Source organism: Macrobrachium nipponense, chromosome 23 (assembly GCF_015104395.2).
Source record: "Macrobrachium nipponense isolate FS-2020 chromosome 23, ASM1510439v2, whole genome shotgun sequence".
Classification (NCBI taxonomy): Eukaryota; Metazoa; Arthropoda; class Malacostraca; order Decapoda; family Palaemonidae; genus Macrobrachium; species Macrobrachium nipponense.
The window spans coordinates 72,357,104-72,377,301 of record NC_061090.1 but is presented as its reverse complement, the minus strand read 5'-3'; the positions used below and the strand labels follow the sequence as shown (position 1 = coordinate 72,377,301).

General features: G+C 35.0%; 1 protein-coding gene across 1 annotated transcript in view; it reads right to left on the bottom strand.

The window, feature by feature from the left end:
- Positions 1–1,239: 1,239 nt before the first annotated feature.
- The window catches only part of LOC135198198 (protein psiR-like), a 379,223-nt gene continuing 360,264 nt past the window's right edge, over positions 1,240–20,198 (bottom strand). The window contains exons 10-11 of the mRNA XM_064225779.1: positions 17,847–17,999; positions 1,240–2,926 (exon numbers count right to left, since the gene is read on the bottom strand). Coding sequence (XP_064081849.1) covers positions 2,904–2,926; positions 17,847–17,999 — 176 coding nt within the window. The 3' untranslated portion in view covers positions 1,240–2,903. The remainder of the gene's footprint in view (positions 2,927–17,846; positions 18,000–20,198) is intronic.

Below are 20,198 nucleotides of genomic sequence, written 5' to 3'. Positions count from 1 at the left end.
TTTAATGTGTTTCATAAAGTTAAGCGTTCATGTTTTCTGCCATTTGTCCTCCTCCTCTGTTGTCACTTTTGGACATCGCCTCACTCAAAAGGTAAGGTTCCACATTTTACTACATACATACACGTACATGTACGTACAGTATTTCTTGTACCCTGTACACTAATACACTTTATTTACAGGTACAGTCATAGTTATGTTAGGTATTGAATGGTCCAAATTGTTGTATTTCATTGTTTTTTTGGTCAATTTAGCTTTATAATAAAATTTATTGTGGTGTTTTTGTAAGGCTTGGAATGGATTAGGCAATTTACATGTAAAATGTAGTTCTTGATACAAAAAAATCCGGTTACGAAGGCTGCTTCGGAACGGACTAATTACATAACCTGAGGCACTACTGTATTTCATCTTATATATACCTACACATGCAATGACATTTATATAAGAAAAGGTCCAGTTTTGGGAAAAAAAATTCACCCCATAAAAAACTCTAGGTATGGGGCAGAGCGACCACATAAAAGGGGAATCGCACAATACGATCACGCATATTTTGGGACCATACTGCATATATATATATACATATATATATATATATATATATATATATATATATATATATATATATATATATATATAGATAGATATTATACAAATATAAATAGACATACATATATACATCAGTGTTCTCCCATATTTGTGGGGGATAGGTACCATACCAGACTCCCCCACGAATAGCTAGAACTCGCGAATAACTGATACCCTTGTAAAAATGCTTAAAACTGCCTATTTTGTTGGGTAAAACCCACTACATTTATACCTAGCTTTTTAAATCGTTTTATTACAAAAGGAGGTATATGTTCCAGAGAGAAATCCACGAATACATGACTCCTCAAATACGGGGAGTTCACTGTATATATTTATGCACACACACACACACACATACACCCACAGGACGTCTTCCAATTGGAATCTCAAAACCCAGAACAAATAACCCTGTATTTTAATTCATTTACATTTGTATTCATTTATTTATTAATTTGTTGGTTTATCATTTTCTTATTCTTTTCTAATGACAGATCTCTCCTTTCTAAAGTACTTCCAATTATCTTCTGTAATTTCTTTAAAATGAACACCATATTCTTTGGAAACTTGAATTTCAAGTTAGTGGTCCATGAAAGCTCGTTCCATATGAAAAGGGTTCATAATCCAAATAATAATAATAGTAATAGCAAAAAAAATAATGATAATGTTAGAATAATATAATTGTAAAGACGTAACTCTGAACCGTTTATTTGACCAAATCATCTAGAGATTGCTGACAGGCATGATTACAGGCCCTTTGACATGAAATAAAACTTAATGCTGATCACAAATGCTTTCCCTCTTTTTTTTCCTATAATAAGTGAAGTTGAATACAGAATTTAGGCCAAAAGCCAAGCACTGGGACCTATGAGATCATTCAGCGCTGAAATGAAAATTGCCTGTAAAAGATCTGAAAGGTGTAACAGGAGGAAAACCTCATAGTTGCACTATGAATCAATTGTTAGGAGAGGGTGGAAAATAACATGGATGAAATACAATATGAAAGGAGGTACAGTAAAAGAAATAAAAGGGTTTACAGCTAGGGGCTGAAGGCACGCTGCAAAGAACCTTAAGTAATGCCTGCATTGCACCGCATGAGGTGCACTGACAGCACTACCCCCTTACAGGGTTTTTTAATATAAGAGAAGACATAATAATCAGCAAGACTGGATTTAAGTCCAAAGCTATCAAATGCACTGACAACAACACTGCATACCTTAAAATGCTTTTTACATTTCAGCCAATTATCTCTTATCACTGTTGTCATTTAAAAGTTGTAGCAGTTATAATATATCATTAAATCACAATCTTTAATAAGAATTGTGGTCATATTGTCCTAAAATTGTGTCAGCTGTACATTACTAAACTCGAAGAAAGAATGCAGTCAAGAATCAAGCTGAAAATACTGTAGTATTTTGAAGATGGATGAAGAGAGATGCAGAAAATTTAAAGCAATATACAAAAGAATGTACATATATGCACAAGCCTTAGTTACCAATGCCATGATTTTATAGAAAACACCTTAATGATTAATGCCAATTTATTAATTTAAACATCTACATATAGAAGTAAATAGTGGTATCTAATGCAATCAAACCTAAACATGGTGCAATTAAAAAAACTCCAATATTCATATATAGTAATGCTTGTTGATAGCCTTGGTATTCCAAATTTGAACATTTATAATATTCCTTGGACGGATATTATTACCTGACTGTTTTTACAAGCTAATAAAAATTTATTGATATCATAAGGAATATACTATACTTGTATGTATATCACAAAATAGCTACAAGACGTTGCTGTGTACATACTATATTTGTATTACTCATGTTAGGCTTCAATGAGACGAGATGGTTTAGATTCCAATTTTTTAATTTACAAAGCGCAATTTACTAAGTACCAGCTTTCAGAGACATCGTCTTCTTCATCAGGTACTGATGTACGTATACGTGCTCCTCCTCCCTTAGTAAGTTATTTTTCTTTCTACTTATCCCTGGGATGACCTGTCAGAAGACCTTCAGCTAATCCTGCCTTTCCCAGTAATCTTCCTAATTAAGCATACAACCAAGGAGATCAAGAAGACTGCAAAGAAGGGCAAGATCATCCCAGGGATTAGAAAAAAAAATGCATGTTGGGAGGAGCACATACATACCAAAATGGCAGGTGCCTTCTCCTCAGTGCATCTGTACTTGATGAAGACTGTCTTTAAAAGCTAGTGCTTAATAAACTGTACGTTGTATATTAAAGACTCTGGAATCTAAACTAAAGACCGAACACCAAGGAATTCAAAAGATGGCCCATCGATTCTTCTCTTTTGGATTCTAGTGGTATAGAGGAGCCAATTCTGGAAGATCAAGACATGAAGAGGAATAATTAAAAGATTGCTTGGTCTAAGTAGAAACGTACTTAGACCCATATGCCCACTTTATACATCAGAGTATACACATGTACACAGACATAGAATATACTATATACTATATAGTATGCCATTTCCCCTATCAGGGACTGGTTTCAGGCAGAGAAATAACTAGTTACCAGTCACTGTCATATCCATACTTCAACTACTGACTCAGGGAAGAGCCCTTTGTGTAAAGAACACTGACTTAATCAACCACTTCATGTGCATGCAAAAATGGTTTATCAACTGTGAACTGAAGTTCCCTAGCACACTTCTCCGTTACCACTTTCTTATATGTATTATGTGTGCTGTCGTGCTTCCTAGTGGTCAGACATCTTCCTTTGCAATATCCTTTTCATAACATCTATCTATCATGTGTGTCTGAATGCTGATAATCTGTGATTGTATGTGTGCTCCTAACTAGGTATGGAGTAAAAGAGTGGATATGCTAGGTGACTTAAAAAAGAAAGAAAAAAAAATAAAATTGACAAAATGAAGTTATTCCTTGATGTGTCGTTCCTGGAGTAAATTAAATACCTAATTACAAAAGAAACAATTTTGAGTATATATGAGCAAGAGAAAATAGCTAGGAAGAAAGAACTTATGATTAAGAGTCAATGAGCAGATGAAAGATCAAGTTACGCTGGTTAGTAACATGAAAATTTCTCTGTAAATGGAATTCTGTGTAACACTACCTATTTTTCTTTATTTTTTATTTTTAGTTTAAAAATAATAGACCAGCAAGTCTGATTTATGTAAAGTTTTCTAAACTATTCCTAAGGAACTAATACCTTGACAACTTCTAAGAACATTCTTAGTTTACCTTATTTTAACGGACTTGAAACCATTAAATCATTGTTAAAAGCCTTTAAGGTCAACCTTGTTTTTTCCTATAATAACACACTAAAAGGAATGTTAATAAAAAATGGCCCCAGGGAAAGCAACAACATAATATATAAAATTCTGTGTATGTACTGCCTTTCTTTTTATCTCGGACAGTCGAGGAAGGTCGAGGAAGGGCTTAGAAGTAAGATTAAGCCAACATAAATATTCTGTAAAAACTGAGCAAACATCTAATGCAATATTCATTCATTTAAGTGAAAACAACCACCGAATAAATTGGATTGGTAGTTTCGTAATTACAAGGTCAAAAGATGTCTTATCACAAAATCTTTTAGAATCTGCTATAATACAACTTACTTCACATTGTAATTTTAATATCAGTCGTGGCCTGTTTCATTTAGACCCTTGCATTTGTAACATGTTTAAGAATGACCTCAAAGATATAATTACAGACTTAAATACAAATTAGTTGCCTTAAGAGATATCTTCGTTGTATATGTATGTTTAATATGTATTGTGAATAAGTTTTTGTTTACCAAAGTTCTGAATAGCTGTCACCCTATATTATCCTTTAATTGTTTTGCCCTTGTGTCTGAGCAGATTGACTTAATCTTTTTGTTTTTTAAATTGTATCCCTGTTTATGCTTGTTTGGAAAGGTTACTCTTTCTCCAGGTGTGCCGGATTATAGGTACAATCTCCTTATAATCCCTATCTGTCAGTTATACGAGCTTTCCTGTACTGTCAATTCCTCATGTAAGTCAGTTTATCTGCTAAGTAAAGGACGTAGAACGTCGAAAGATCTTGCGGAAACTCCGTTGTTTATTTTTCCTTCGTGGCTTATACCTTTATTTATGGATTTATTACGTTCCAAACTTTCGTGATTCAGTTATACATATACATAAATATACATATATATATATATATATATATATATATATATATATATATATATATATATATATATATATAGTATGTATATATAAATAAAGATATATGCCACGAAGGAAAATAAACGAAGGAATACTGCGAGACCTTTCGACGTTAAACGTCCTTTACTAAGCAGAAACTGACATACATGGGGAAAAAGACAATACAAGAAGATTCGTATAACTGACAGATAGGGATTATAAAGAGATTAGTACCTAGAATCCGACACACCTGGAACATGAGTAACCTTCCCAAACAAGCATAAACAATGGGTGCAATTAAAAGTTTAAGGCAATCATCTCAGATACAAGAACAAGACAATTAAAGGATTATAGGTGATAGCTATTCAGAACTTTGGTAAACAAAACCATGTTCACAATACATATTCACAATGTATTGTGAACATGGTATGTCAGACATACATTACAACGAAGATAACTCTAAGGCAACTAATTTTTATTTAAGTCTGTAATTATATCTTTGACGTCATTCTTAAACATGTTACAAATACAAGGGTCTAAATGAAAAAGGCCATGACTAACATTGAAATTACAATGAAAAGTAAGTTGTATTAAAGCAGGCTCTAAAAGATTTCGTGATAAGACATCTCTTGACCTTGCAATTACTGAACTACCAACCCAATTTATTCGGTGGTTGTTTTCACTTAAATGAATGAATATTGCATTAGATGTTTGTAAAAACTGGGCAAACATCTAATGCAATATTCAATCATTTAAGTGAAAACGACCACTGAATAAATTGGGTTGGTAGTTTAGTAATTGCAAGGTCAAGAGATGTCTTATCACGTAATCTTTTAGAATCTGCTTTAATACAACTTACTTTACATTGTAATTTCAATGTTAGTCATGCCCTTTTTCATTTAGACCCTTGTATTTGTAACATGTTTAAGAATGACGTCAAAGATATAATTACAGACTTAAATAAAAATTAGTTGCCTTAGAGTTATCTTCGTTGTAATGTATGTCTGACATACCATGTTCACAATACATTGTGAATATGTATTGTGAACATGGTTTTGTTTACCAAAGTTCTGAATAGCTATCACCTATAATCCTTTAATTGTCTTGTTCTTGTATCTGAGATGATTGCCTTAAACTTTTAATTGCACCCATTGTTTATGCTTGTTTGGGAAGGTTACTCATGTTCCAGGTGTGTCGGATTCTAGGTACTAATCTCTTTATAATCCCTATCTGTCAGTTATACGAATCTTCTTGTATTGTCTTTTTCCCCATGTATGTCAGTTTCTGCTTAGTAAAGGACATTTAACTTCGAAATGTCTTGCAGTACTCCTTCGTTTATTTCGTTTATTTTCCTTTGTGGCATATATCTTTATTTATGGATTTATCACGTTCCTAACTTTCCTGATTCAGTTATACATACATACATACATACATACATACATACATATATATATATATATATATATATATATATATATATATATATTATATTGTTACGAAGTGCCAAGTATCTGGTTACCATGCATCAAATATTACCTCACCAAAAGCCAGACACCTGAACCCTCATAACACATTTAAACGACTGAATACACTAAAGGCAACAGTGATCCCTAACACTTACCAGTATTGCAGAAAATCAGACTAAGTTCATCAAAACAGGTGTGAGGTAATCTTGTAAGTAATTAAATTAATCAAAGGGCATCACTCCATCAACAACTTTCAAAACTCTAAGTATTTCCCCTGATTTCAGAAGTCTAAGTACTTCCCTGGTTCTAAGTCACTTCAATTAAATTGAAGGAAAGCAAATCAATTACCACTCTATGTTTCTACCTAACATGAATATAATCATAATTATATATATTTATACTGGTGTAAGATAAAGAAAACACTTATAAAAATTTTAAATACAAAAATTTATTATTAAATTCAAAATTTATAAGTGAAATTCACAATATCAGGGAAAATTACTGTTACTTGAAAACAAAAGTAAAGTTTAATTAATTCTTGAATCAAATTAAGTAAAATTAAATCAAAATTAATTTATCATAAAATTCAAGAAAAGTAATTCAATCAAAATTCAAAAGTGTTAGGCAAATAATTGAAAATTTGAAATTAATTCACAAGTGCTAAACAATAATAAAACTTGAAAAGAATTCTAAGTAAATGCAAATCAATTCACAAGTGTTAAATTTAATTAAATGTGCAATGATAAAGCAATGAAAATAACTAAGTCAATTAACTTGTGAATGCAAATGAAAATATAAAACAAAAAGACACAGTTCAACTTAAGAAAATGAAAATAAATGCACAAACAATGGAACGGACACAAACACAAAAAAATATCAGCAATGTGTAAAAGTGTAAATCTTTTTCATTCAAAAACACTAACCAACAGTTTTTACCAAACCTTCGTAACAGACAACAGTTCCTATCAATTATTAATTAAACACACTCCCTATCCATTATTAGTTATTCACTGTTCCTAACAATTATTAGTTGCAACTAATAAAAATATAACACACTTTACTTTACCTTTTTGGTATACCAACTTCTTTTTCTTCTCTTGTAAATTACACTTTCACAAAACAAGGCGCCGTTACGAAATGTTTATTCAGATTCCACAAAAGAAATTAAATAAACTAAATAAATTCTAAGAAATATCAAATATACAATTCTCACAATATGAGTGACCAAATTTACGTTACGTTAATTTAATCTCGATGTCGAGTGAGAGAGAGAGAGAGCGAGAGAGAGAGAGGGAGATCTAACTGCCTCGAGGTCTTAAGATCGAATGAAAATCTCTTCCTTTATGGAAATGACAGAGCAGATGTCTCAAAACGTTCTAGGCACGAAAGCTTCTCGAAAGTTCTGAAATCTGACGCAATCTTACACCCACAATGTGCAACATCCACGTGGGACTTGACAAAGATATACGCGTACAAGACAAGACTGCTCAACAGATACGTACCCGATTGAAACGGAGGGTAAACGATAATTAAGATTGACAATGTTTTTGATGACCACCGTAAAAAGAGTCGAGCTCATTATCAACGCGCTGACAGAGCAGGGACGCAAACGGATCTCGCAGACTAATTTCAAAGTGCTGACATAAAAGTTAAACATTTGCAGCTTTGAAAAGACAAGGATCTCTCTCTTTACGTTAGATATATATTTTCTTACTGACGTTAATGCGAAATCTGAACACACATTTTAAAACATCCTATTCTAAGCTATCTAGGAATCTGAAAAAATGTTACACAATCTACAAGACATTTCAAAGAGGGGAAAACATGCATTTTGAAAGTAGCAATATATAATATACCTCCCCCCAGAAGATTTTTTATCACGGTGTTGAATCCAACGATTCGCAACGAGATAAATAATCAGCAACTACATTGTTTTTGCCACTAATGTGCTGCACTCTTAAGTACTGTTGCAGACACAAAGACCACCTGGTCAGTCTTTGATTGTGATTTTTTCATTTTCTGGATAAATGACAGTGGATTGTGATCAGAAAACACTACAATTTCTTCATTCCTAGGTCTATTCACATACACTTCAAATTTTTTCAATGCGGTTGATTAAGGCTAAAGTTTCCTTCTCAATTGTCGAATATACTTTCTGATGTTTTTTCAATTTTGTAGACATGAAGCATACAGGATGGTAGATATTAATTTTCTCTTCTTGAAGTAGAACAGCTCCAACACCACAGTCTGACGCATCAACTTGTATCACAAATTTCTTGTCGAAGTCTGGAGCTTGAAGTACTGGTCTTGAAGTTAAAATGGCTTTTACATTCTCAAAGTATTCTTGACACTCTGGAGTCCAAATAAACTTAGCTTTGGGACTAGTCAAGTCTGTCAAGGGAGCTACTACGGCTGAGAAATTTGGGCAAAAACGACGATAGAAACCAGCCATGCCTATAAAAATCTCTTGTAGCTGCTTCCTGGTAGTAGGTGGGGGTAGCCTTACGGTTACCTTCTACATTAGCATTTTACTGGAGCAAGAAGGCCTTTCCCAACTTCAAGCCCAAGATACTGTACAGTTGCCTTTCCAAACTCACTCTTCTCTAGGTTTGACTGTAATCCTGCTTCTTGTAGTTCTTGAAAAACTTTCTTCAGAATCTTCAGATGTTCTTCCCACATTGTAAATTAAATCACGATGTCATCTAGGTATACACCTACTCCTTCTATTGATCCTAACAGTTGATCCATCACTCGTTGAAATGTTGCGGGTGCATTCATCAGACCAAACGGCAGAACAGAGTATACTGATATAGTCCAAAAGGAGTAATAAAAGCTGACAGCAGCTTCGCATTCTCATCTAAGGGAATTTGATAATATCCTTTCAACAAGTCTATCTTGGAAACAAACTTGGCTTGCCCAATATTATCAAGTAACTGATCTATAAGAGGCAAAGGATAATTATTAGCCACACTGATAGAATTCAGCTTCCTATAATCAGTACACATCCTAAATGAACCATCTGGTTTCTTCACTAACACACATGAGAAACTGAAGTGACTTGAACTGGGTTCTGCTAATCCATGTTGCAGCAAATGCTCAACTTCTTTCTTCAAAACATCTCGATGATACGGTGATAAGCGATAGGCTCTTTGCTTGAAAGGTTTTCCATCTTCTTGAATCTTGATTTCATGCTTGGTCAGATCAGTACGTCTTAGGCACATCTGAAAAAATTTCTGGAAAAACTTCTAATTACGTCACTTAAGTCTTCACCTTGTTCAACACTCAGATGTTTCAGTTTATCCTCCAAATTTTCCAAAATTGAAGAATTATTCATCTTGCTTGCAGCTCCCAATTCGTAGCCATCATCGTCTTCTGTAGATAAAGTTGTCTGGGTTACTGACACAGTTTCAGTTTTAGTTTCTGAGAAATAAGGTTTCAAGAGGTTCACATGTATCTTCCTTTGTCTTCTTCTTCTTTCTGGTGTTTCAATCACATAAGTTCTATCACTTAACTTCTGAATTATCTTGTAAGGACCTTGAAATTTATTAGTGAGGGGAAATCTCTTGACAGGTAAGAACACTAACACTTGTTGACCAACACTAAAACTTCTTAGCTTAGCCTTAGCATCAAATCTCCTTTTTCATTTCTCTTGACTCATTTTCAAGTTTTCTAAAGAGAATTTTCTTAATCTCTTTCAACCTCTTCCTTAAGTTCTTCACATACTCTGCTTGCTTTCTCTGATTTTCTTCCCAATTTTCTGCAAGAATCTTCAATGGTCCTCTCACCTTCTCTTCCAAAAAATCATCTCATTAGGTGAAAATCCCATACTTTCTTGGTAAGCACTCCTAACTTAAACAACATTAATGGTAAACCAACATCCCATTCTCTTCCTGACTCAGAACAATCTTTGTCAGCATACTTTCAATGTCTGGTGGAACCTTTCCAAGGCACCTTGAGTTTCTGGATGATAGGCAGTGGATAACTGTTGTTTCACTCCTAACAAATTCATCACATCCTGGAATAACTTTGAAGTAAAGTTGTTCCTCTGTCACTTTGTACTATTTCTGGTATTCCAAACTTTGAGAAAAACTCCACAAGTTTTTTCAATAACTATTTTGGCAGATATGTTTCTAACAGGGATTGCTTCTGGATACCTTGTCACTGGACACCATTAATGTCAACAAATACTCATTTCCTTTCTTTGTCTTCGGCAATGGTCCAACCATATCAATAATCACTTTGCTAAAGGGTTCTCCTCTAACTTCTATAGGTTGTAGGGGGGCTTTCTTGATGGTTTCATTCGGTTTTCCAGCTATCTGGCAGGTATGACACTCACGACAAAACCTGCTAACATCTCTGTGAAGTCCAGGCCAGAAAAAATATTTCATGATCTTCTCCACAGTCTTCCTGATTCCCATATGTCCAGACTCATGAGCTACTGCAATCACTTGCTTTCTCAATGGATATGGAATCAAAATTTGATGATATTCGCCCCATACAGCATCTCCTGGTATATCTGTAGGTCTATACTTCCTCATCAGCAAACCTTCCTTCAGATAGTAACAGGTAGGAGTTTGTTGCATCTCTTCTCGATCAACAACTCTGAAGAACAAATCAGTTAACGATGCATCCTTCTTCTGCAAGTCCATCAGCTTCTCTCTTGTCACTTGACCAACTTCAAGGGTTGAATTTCTCAATATCTGCTAACTCAGCTACTGTAGTTTCATACTGTCTTCAGCAACACTTTGACTACTCGGAGTCTCTTCAGGAACATCAGGTTCTTCTTCTTCGTCGTCGTCTTCTTCATCTTCTTGGAAATCTCTTCTTGGTCAGCACTATGGGAAAACTTCACTTCCCTGGAATAATTCTTCTAAGCACAAAGATCCTTCACTTTGATCCTTCTTGGGTGTGTAAATCCTCAGTTTCTTCACTTACAGTCGTAGTCCTCTTCATACTTCTGGGTAGTTACACAACTAGGAAAACAGGTGGGGGTTATTCTTCTCCAACTCTTTCTGTAGGACTAATCCTCAATGGTTTGTCTGTCACTACAGGACAAGGAATAAATGGCACACCACCAACTTCATTCCCCAACAGAACATGTATACCTTCCACAGCTAGTGAGTCCTTTACAGCAAAATCAACATTCCCTGTCACCAATTCACATGACAGGTGTAAGCGGCATATAGGAGTTACTTCCTCTCCTCCTATACCCTTCAATATAACTGAATCTCCTGTGAGATCTTCTCCAACTGAGGGTGAGAACCACGTACTACCACACTATGGTTACTCCCTGTATCACGTAATATCTTGACTGGTTACCTGCATACTTCCTTCTTGAGTTGACAGCATACCCTCATAGATATATGGCTTAAAAGCCTCCACATGCTTAACCACTCACTGCTTGAGGTAACAAAATTTCCACTGGTTGCTAAACATTCAGCTTGTTTAGTTTCATTCTTCTCTGGAGTCTGATTCTTTCCCACACTGCTCTTCATAGTTTGTTTCACAACTTGACTAACTGGTTTTGACTGCTGTTGATTCCGGTAACACTCTTGACTGTAGTGTCCTACTCTTCCACACTTGAAACAGACAACATTAGTTTCTGTAACTGTCTTGAAAAAACTGGATGAGGATTTCACATTAATTGCTGAGCTGTATTTCCTTGTGTACTCTTAGTAGTATCACTTGAAGGTTTCCCATTAAATTTGTTCCTGTATTTGGATAAGACTTAAAACCTGGGCTGTTGTTGACTCTGGTACTTGACATTGTAATTACGTTTGCTACTGATTATTAATTGTAATCTTCACTAAGCTGTAGCGGCTTTGTCAAGTTTCTTCACTTCTCTCTCTCTTAAATAAAGCTCTTATATGTTCAGGGAATTCCCTTAAGATACTGTTCAAGAACAAGTAACTCTTCTAACTCATCAAAAGTTTTAACTTTAGCAGCTTCTACCCAACGTTTGAAACACCTTCTCACTTTGTAAGCATAATCTAAGAAGGTTCCCTTCTCATCTTTTCTTAAATTTCTGAATCTCTCATTGTAGTACTCTGGGGTCATCTGGTAAACTTGTAGCACACTGTGTTTAAGTACCTTGTAGTCTTTACACTGATCAGCTGTTAAGGCTAGATAAGCACTTCTCCCTTTACCAATCAAGACACTTTGTAGCAAAAACTGACCATTTAGCCTCTGGCCATCCCATACCTGAAGCCACTTTCTCAAATGATCAAAAACTCATCTGGGGCTTCTTCAGTAAAACTTAGGGATTAACTTCTGTACTCTCACTACATCAAATACAGGGTCTTGATTACCTTGGTTAGGGGGTTAGACGGTGTTACAGGTAATGTGGATCTAGCTCTTATTAATTCCATTTCCCTTCATGTCTTGCGATTTCTCTTCCTCTTTATTCTTTCTCTTTCCTCTTCTGCTGCTTTTTCTTCTTCTCTTTCTCTTCTTTCTTGTTTTTCCCTGTCTATTCTTTCTCTTTCAGCTTGCATCTCTCTCTTTCAGCTTGCATTCTCTCTCTTTCAGCAAGCATTTTTAGCTTAATCAAATTCTCTTCTGCTTCAATGCGTCTAAGCTCTAACTCTGCATCACTTTTCTCTTTCTTTTCTGCTTGCTTATTTATGAGATCAGCACGTGCTACATTCAACAACTCTTGAGCCAATTCTAACTCATCTTCATCAGTTATTCTACCAGAGTTTATCAATGATTCCATAGCAATACATCTTATTTGTGGCCTTACCATACTAGTAGACACATAACCACCACATGCCTCTGCTAAAGCGCTCCACTGTGCTCTAGACAGAGTGGTTTCAGACAAAACTTGGACGGAAGGAGCTGCTAAAAATTCCTGAACATTGAACTGAGCCATTTTCCTCTAAGTTATCAATTTACAATTCAATACAATAAATGCAAAACAAAAACTATGTGGTCACTCTCCTAACAAAATATATTCCTAACACCACCAGTATATTCTAGTGTGATAATGAAATCTGCTTTCCCGGGTCTCTGGGCACCATTAAACAATGTTACGAACAGTGCCAAGTATCTGGTTACCATGCATCAAATATTACCTCACCAAAAGCCAGACACCTGAACCCTCATAACACATTAAACGACTGAATACACTAAAGGCAACAGTGATCCTTAACACTTACCAGTATTGCAGAAAATCAGACTAAGTTCATCAAAAACAGGTGTGAGGTAAATCTTGTAAGTAATTAAATTAATCAAAGGGCATCACTCCATCAACAACTTTCAAAACTCTAAGTATTTCCCTGATTTCAGAAGTCTAAGTACTTCCCTGGTTCTAAGTCACTTCAATTAAATTGAAGGAAAGCAAATCAATTACCACTCTATGTTTCTACCTAACATGAATATAATCATAATTATATATAATTTATACTGGTGTAAGATAAAGAAAACACTTATAAAAATTAAAAAAGTTTTAAATACACAAAAATTTATTATTAAAATTCAAAAATTTAAAGTAAGTGAAATTCACACTATCAGGGAAAATTACTGTTACTTGAAAACAAAGTAAAGTTTAATTAATTCTTGAATCAAATTAAGTAAAATTAAATCAAAATTAATTTATCATAAAATTCAAGAAAAATAAAAGTAATTCAATCAAAATTCAAAAGTGTTAGGCAATAATGAAAATTTGAAATTAATTCACAAGTGCTAAACTAATAATAAAACTTGAAAAAGAATTCTAAGTAAATGCAAATCAATTCACAAGTGTTAAATTTAATTAAATGTGCAATGATAAAGCAATGAAAATAACTAAGTCAATTAACTTGTGAATGCAAATGACAAAATATAAAACAAAAAAGACAACACTTCAATAAGAAAATGAATAAATGCACAAACAATGGAAACAGAACACAAACACAAAAAAATATCAGCAATGTGTAAAAGTGTACAAATCTTTTTCATTCAAAACACTAACCAACAGTTTTTACCAAACCTTCGTAAACAGACAACAGTTCCTATCAATTATTAATTAAACACACTCCCTATCCATTATTAGTTATTCACTGTTCCTAACAATTATTAGTTGCAACTAATAAAAATATAAACACACTTTACCTTTTTGGTATACAACAAACTTTTCTTTTCTTCTTTGTAAATTTACACTTTCACAAAAAACAAGGCGCCGTTACGAAATGTTTATTCAGATTCCACAAAAGAAATTAAATAAACTAATAAATTCTAAGAAATATCAAATACAATTCTCACAATATGAGTGACCAAATTTACGTTACGTTAATTTAATCTCGATGTCGAGTGAGAGAGAGAGAGAGCGAGAGAGAGAGAGGGAGATCTTAACTGCCTCGAGGTCTAAGATCGAATGAAAATCTCTTCTTTATGGAAATGACAGAGCAGATGTCTCAAAACGTTCTAGGCACGAAAGCTTCTCGAAAGTTCTGAAATCTGACGCAATCTTACACCCACAATGTGCAACATCCACGTGGGACTTGACAAAGATATACGCGTACAAGACAAGGACTGCTCAACAGATACGTACCCGATTGAAACGGATGGGTAAACGATAATTAAGATTGACATGTTTTTGATGACCACGTAAAAAGAGTCGAGCTCATTATCAAACGCGCTGACAGAGCAGGACGCAAACGGATCTCGCAGACTCTAATTTCAAAGTGCTGACATAAAAGTTAAACATTTGCAGCTTTGAAAAGACAAGGATCTCTCTCTTTACGTAGATATATATTTTTTACATGACGTTAATGCGAAATCTGAACACACATTTTAAAACATCCTATTCTAAGCTATCAGGAATCTGAAAAAATGTTACACAATCTACAAGACATTTCAAAGAGGGGGAAAAACATGCATTTTGAAAGTAGCAATATATAATAATAATATATATATATATATATATATATATATATATATATATATATATATATATATATATATATATATATATATATACGTATATATCAGGGTGGCAAAAACCAATGTTTTGTTTTTTAAAACCAAAAACCTTGGTTTTTTTTATTTAAACCATGGTTTTTTTGGTTTAAACCATGAAATATGGTTTTTTACGGTTTTTTCATTTTTTGTGCTACTAGGTATGGTTTTTTTATGGGTTTATTTCATTTTTGTTCTACCCAGTATAAAACTAAAGCAATTTTAATGATAATCACACAATTCTGTGGCCCTATATGTATTTGACAGACAAGTATGATGCATCCATACACTTAAGAAGGATTAACAAAATGTAATAGTTCCCTTATCTGTAAGGCCAAAATTAACAATCTCCATATATATATCTCTTAAGCTACTCTTACAACCGGTCGTACGTGCTTCTACGAGTGGTTTGCGTGCAAAATTTGGCCAAGTAGTAAGATACACGCACGTGGAACATACTTTTTTTGGTGGACGCAAACACGACGCAAAGCACGCAGCCCGAAAACTGGCCGGCTAGTTTTTCGCTACGACCTGTCTGCGACATTTAGAACGCCTGGAGCACGCTCGTAGCACGCAAGACAAAAGTACTCAGTAAGTGCGCTAGGCGTGCGTGCAACGCAGGAAAAGCATGAAGAAATTCCGGGGTATTTCACCATGAAGACGTACTTACCATGCAAGAGCCTCGTACGTTCAACTTGCTTTCAATGTACGATTAAACAAAAAGGGGAGTGAGCGCACTTCCTCCGTGCATTTATCTTACTTCCAAAGTGCGTGGGGAGTACTATCACCGTACTTGTGAAGTGCGTCACATTAAGACGACACACGTGACCAGCACGATAAAAGTGTGTGACCAGCACGATAAAAGTGGGTCAAAAGTACATGCTAAAAGGTGACTCGCCTATATCAAAGCTGATTCTAACAGTTTGCTCTCAGTTCAAGGTCGACTTCGGCAGTGAGCACAATGCCTCCAAAGACATAGGCCGCTAGTAGAAGTCGATGGCGCATCCTTCTTGGCAGTGCCATATTGGAAGCCAAAACGGTAAATGATGAAAAGACTCAGTGCTCCCCTTTTATATTATTTTGATTACCCGTGCGTTCCTCCGATTTGACGCACGATTGTCGTGCTTAACACTTTCGTGCTCATTACGTTTTTCTTATGTTTCTCTTACTTCGTAAGTACGGATTCTGAAAACGCACGCTTTGCTTGCAATAGGCGTGCGATTATCTCACTCACTGTGTGCTACACAAGTACAGATCGTACGTGCTCTTTACTTCTTCCTACTTCCAAAAAAGCGTACAGACCACTTGCGGGCCCCACGTTTAGAGCACGACACACCTACTCATTAAGTACTTGCAACTTGCCATCGCTGCGATTTAATTTTCATCCTGCGACAACGCTACGCCTGACAAGAACTCCGACGACGCACGATCTCTAAGCACGCACGACGGGTTGTAAGAGAACCTTTAGAACACTATGGTTGAAAGTCCAAATTTTTGGTTTAATGCAATACTTCAAACATCTGCATATGAGAGAGAGAGAGAGAGAGAGAGAGAGAGAGAGAGAGAGAGAGAGAGAGAGAGAGAGAGAGAGAGAGAGAATGCTTTAGTTTTGTGGATATGTCATGTCTAATACCTGTATCTGGTTTGTTTGCAAGTTTGGATGTGATTGAGTCAAATATCAAGTTACCAATTTACCATTTTAATGGTTATATTTTTATTAATGAACTTTTCTGACTTTCTATATTCAAAATGGTTTTTATTTATTACATCTAAAAAAATAAATACCAGATTTAAATAGCAGATTAATATGATTACATTGATCATGGTCATTTAATCATAAATGACTACTTGGCAACTGTAAGAACACTGCCAAGCTAATGCTACTGGCATGCCTGGCATAGCGGCATATTACTCTAGTCATGGTAGGCTACAATCGCTCTCTGGTTGTTTTTCAATAATGTGCATGACTGCAAGTGGTCTTAGTGCTGAAAATAAGTGATGAACATGACAGGTAGAAACACAGACATCATTTGGAAATTTAATGAAAAAAAAGTGGTGGAAGGCAGAAAGGGTTGTAGAGCTATTTGCAAAAAATGCCACAAAGCAATGGAAGGGCACATAGCAAGAATGAAGGCTCATTACAGTAATTGTGTTGCCTTGGAAACTGGCAATGAAATTGGTAAGTAAATGTGTTATGGAAAGATGTTATGCTTCAGGGCCCAAGTAACTGATAAAAACACCAAAAGTTGCCAAAAATATATATTACCTAAAATAAAAGTTATAAAGGAAACATGAAGACCAAAAAATATAAAAATACCAAAAAAAACATAAAAACCAAAAAACCATGGTTTTTTTTATCGACTGGTTTAAACCATGGTTTAAACCATTTGGTTTACACCATTTGGTTTAAACCACCAACCCTAATATATATATATATATATATATATATATATATATATATATATATATATATATATATATATATATATATATATATATATATATATATATATATATATATAGATATATAATATATATATATATATATATATTGTAACTTGCACACACGAGATGCACGTTGACGCTCTCAGCATTAATAAATCACATCTGTTCGAGGGAGTAAGACCTTATGCAAGCGTAAGAAAGCTAAATTCTACTGCAAGGAACGGGTTTTGCCAAACAGATGAGATAAAAGATTAGCCATTACTTACCATACTCCCCAAGGCAGCAATAGCAGCCATCTGGGCAGAGATTTGGGTCTGGATACAACCAAGGGGGACATGTCTGGTTGCAATAGCCTCTAGCTGATTGGCAGTCGACTGGGGTTTCACATGGCTCTATTATTGTTACTGCTGTTACTGTTGCTGTGGAAATAGATAAAATGGAAAGATGAAGTATATGCTCACATAAAATATCTTCATTGTTAATTTTTTTCAACAATATTAATTGGAAGACTAAAACAATGCTTGACTATATAAACACTTCTAAAGTAAGCAATTCTATGAATGCAGTATATCCCATACAGTATGGTAACCATTTTGTACAACCTGAATCTATATAAAATATAATATACAGTGGTACCTCGAAATACGAAAGGCTCAACTTACGAAAAACTCGAGATACGAGAGCAAATACGGAAAATTTTACGGCTCTACATACAAAAATTGCTCAAGATACGAAAGGTTGTTGCTGTTAAGTCCGAGATTCGCCCGGACCACCGATAACAATTTTGAAACTCGCGCACCGCCAACTGAGTAGACTCACCACCATCCTCCCGCTCTCCCATTGGTTCCTGATGCTAGTCACCGCCATGAGATACTTCTCTCCTATTGGTCAGCATCCGTCCCATCATGCATCTGCTATGTAGCAGCGTTCTTCTTCAGCCATTGCTTCTCACCGGTGTTATCGTACGCACATGGAATTAGTTCGTTCACATATACGATTTCGCTTGTTAACGTAAATTCGTGTTAGTGATTTCGTTGTACTACTTTATCGTGTTGTGTGAGAACCTAATTAGTATACTACATAACTTAATTACGTACAGTATAGTCATGGGTCCCAAGAAAGTTGCTGAAGATCACAGAAAGAAGAAAATGCTTTCTATGCAGACAAAAATGGAGATAATAAAAAAGTATGAAGCTGGCTTGCGGTTGAGTGTGATCGCTAAGGAATACGGCCGAAATCCGTCGACGATAGGCACCATCCTTAAGCAGAAGGAAGCCATCAAAGCAGCTAAACCTTCCAAGGGCGTGACTATTTTGTCCAACAAGAGAAGCCATGTGCATGATGAAATGGAGAGACTGCTTCTTCTATGGACTGAGGACAAAGAAATCGATGGCGATACAATAACCGAGACGGCAATCTGCCAGAAGGCCAGCGCTGTTTTCGGCGATTTGATTGCCCAAGCCGAAGACGACGGAGGAGAGGGGACATCGATGACAACCCCAGAGTTCAAGGCTTCTCAAGGGTGGTTCGAAAAATTCCGTAAACGGACTGGCATCCATTCGGTGGTGAAGAAATTGAAATTTTGTAAGATATGTAAAGTATGAAAAAGTAAAAAAAAAAAATATGTAAAAATAAAAAATAAAAGAAAAAAAATTTTAATTTTAAGTTTTTTGTAAAGTTAAGTGTTACAGTTTTGTTAATGTGTTTTGTAAAGTTTAGTTTGTTTTTCTGACATTTTTTTATGTTTCATAAAGTTAAGTGTACATATCTGCCGTTTGTCCTCCTCCTCTGTCGCCACTTTCGGAGATAGCCTCACTCAAAAGGTAAGCTTCCACATTTTACTACATGCGTACGTATGTACGTACTGTATTTCTTGTATACCATGTACACTAATACACTTTATTTACAGGTTCTATGTAGTACATATTAGCAGTACGTATTAAGTTAGGTATTAAATGGTCCAAATTGTTGTAGTATTTCATTGTTTATAGGTCAATTTAGCTTTATTATGAAATTTACTGGGGTGTTTTTGGAGGGCTTGGAACGGATTAGCCATTTTACATGCAAAATGCGGTTCAAGATACGAAAAACTCATGATATGAAGGCCGCCTCGGAACGGATTAATTTCGTATCTCGGGGTACCACTGTATATGTGTGTGTGTATATATATATATATATATATATATTAATATATATATATATTATATATATATATATATATATATATATATATATATATATATATATACAGGCGGTCCCCTCCCCGGGTTACGACGGGGGTTCCGTTCTTAAGATGCGTCGTAACCCGAAAATCGTCGTAAGCCGGAACGACGTTCTTGAAAACATGTCCACAGGGAAAATTTCACTACTAATTTGCAATTTTTCTTAGGGCCGTATCTCTAAAATTATCACTAATTTACTTTTTCATGTGCAACACTGTGTATTCACAAATTACTGTATATTTTCATTAAAATACAAAGAGAGAGAGAGAGAGAGAGAGAGAGAGAGAGAGAGAGAGAGAGAAATAACTCCTTAGGTTTCAATAGATTGAAATGAATGTCTGTAGGCAACTTTTTCCCCCTCCCATAAATACATATATTTCTCCAGAGAAGAGAGAA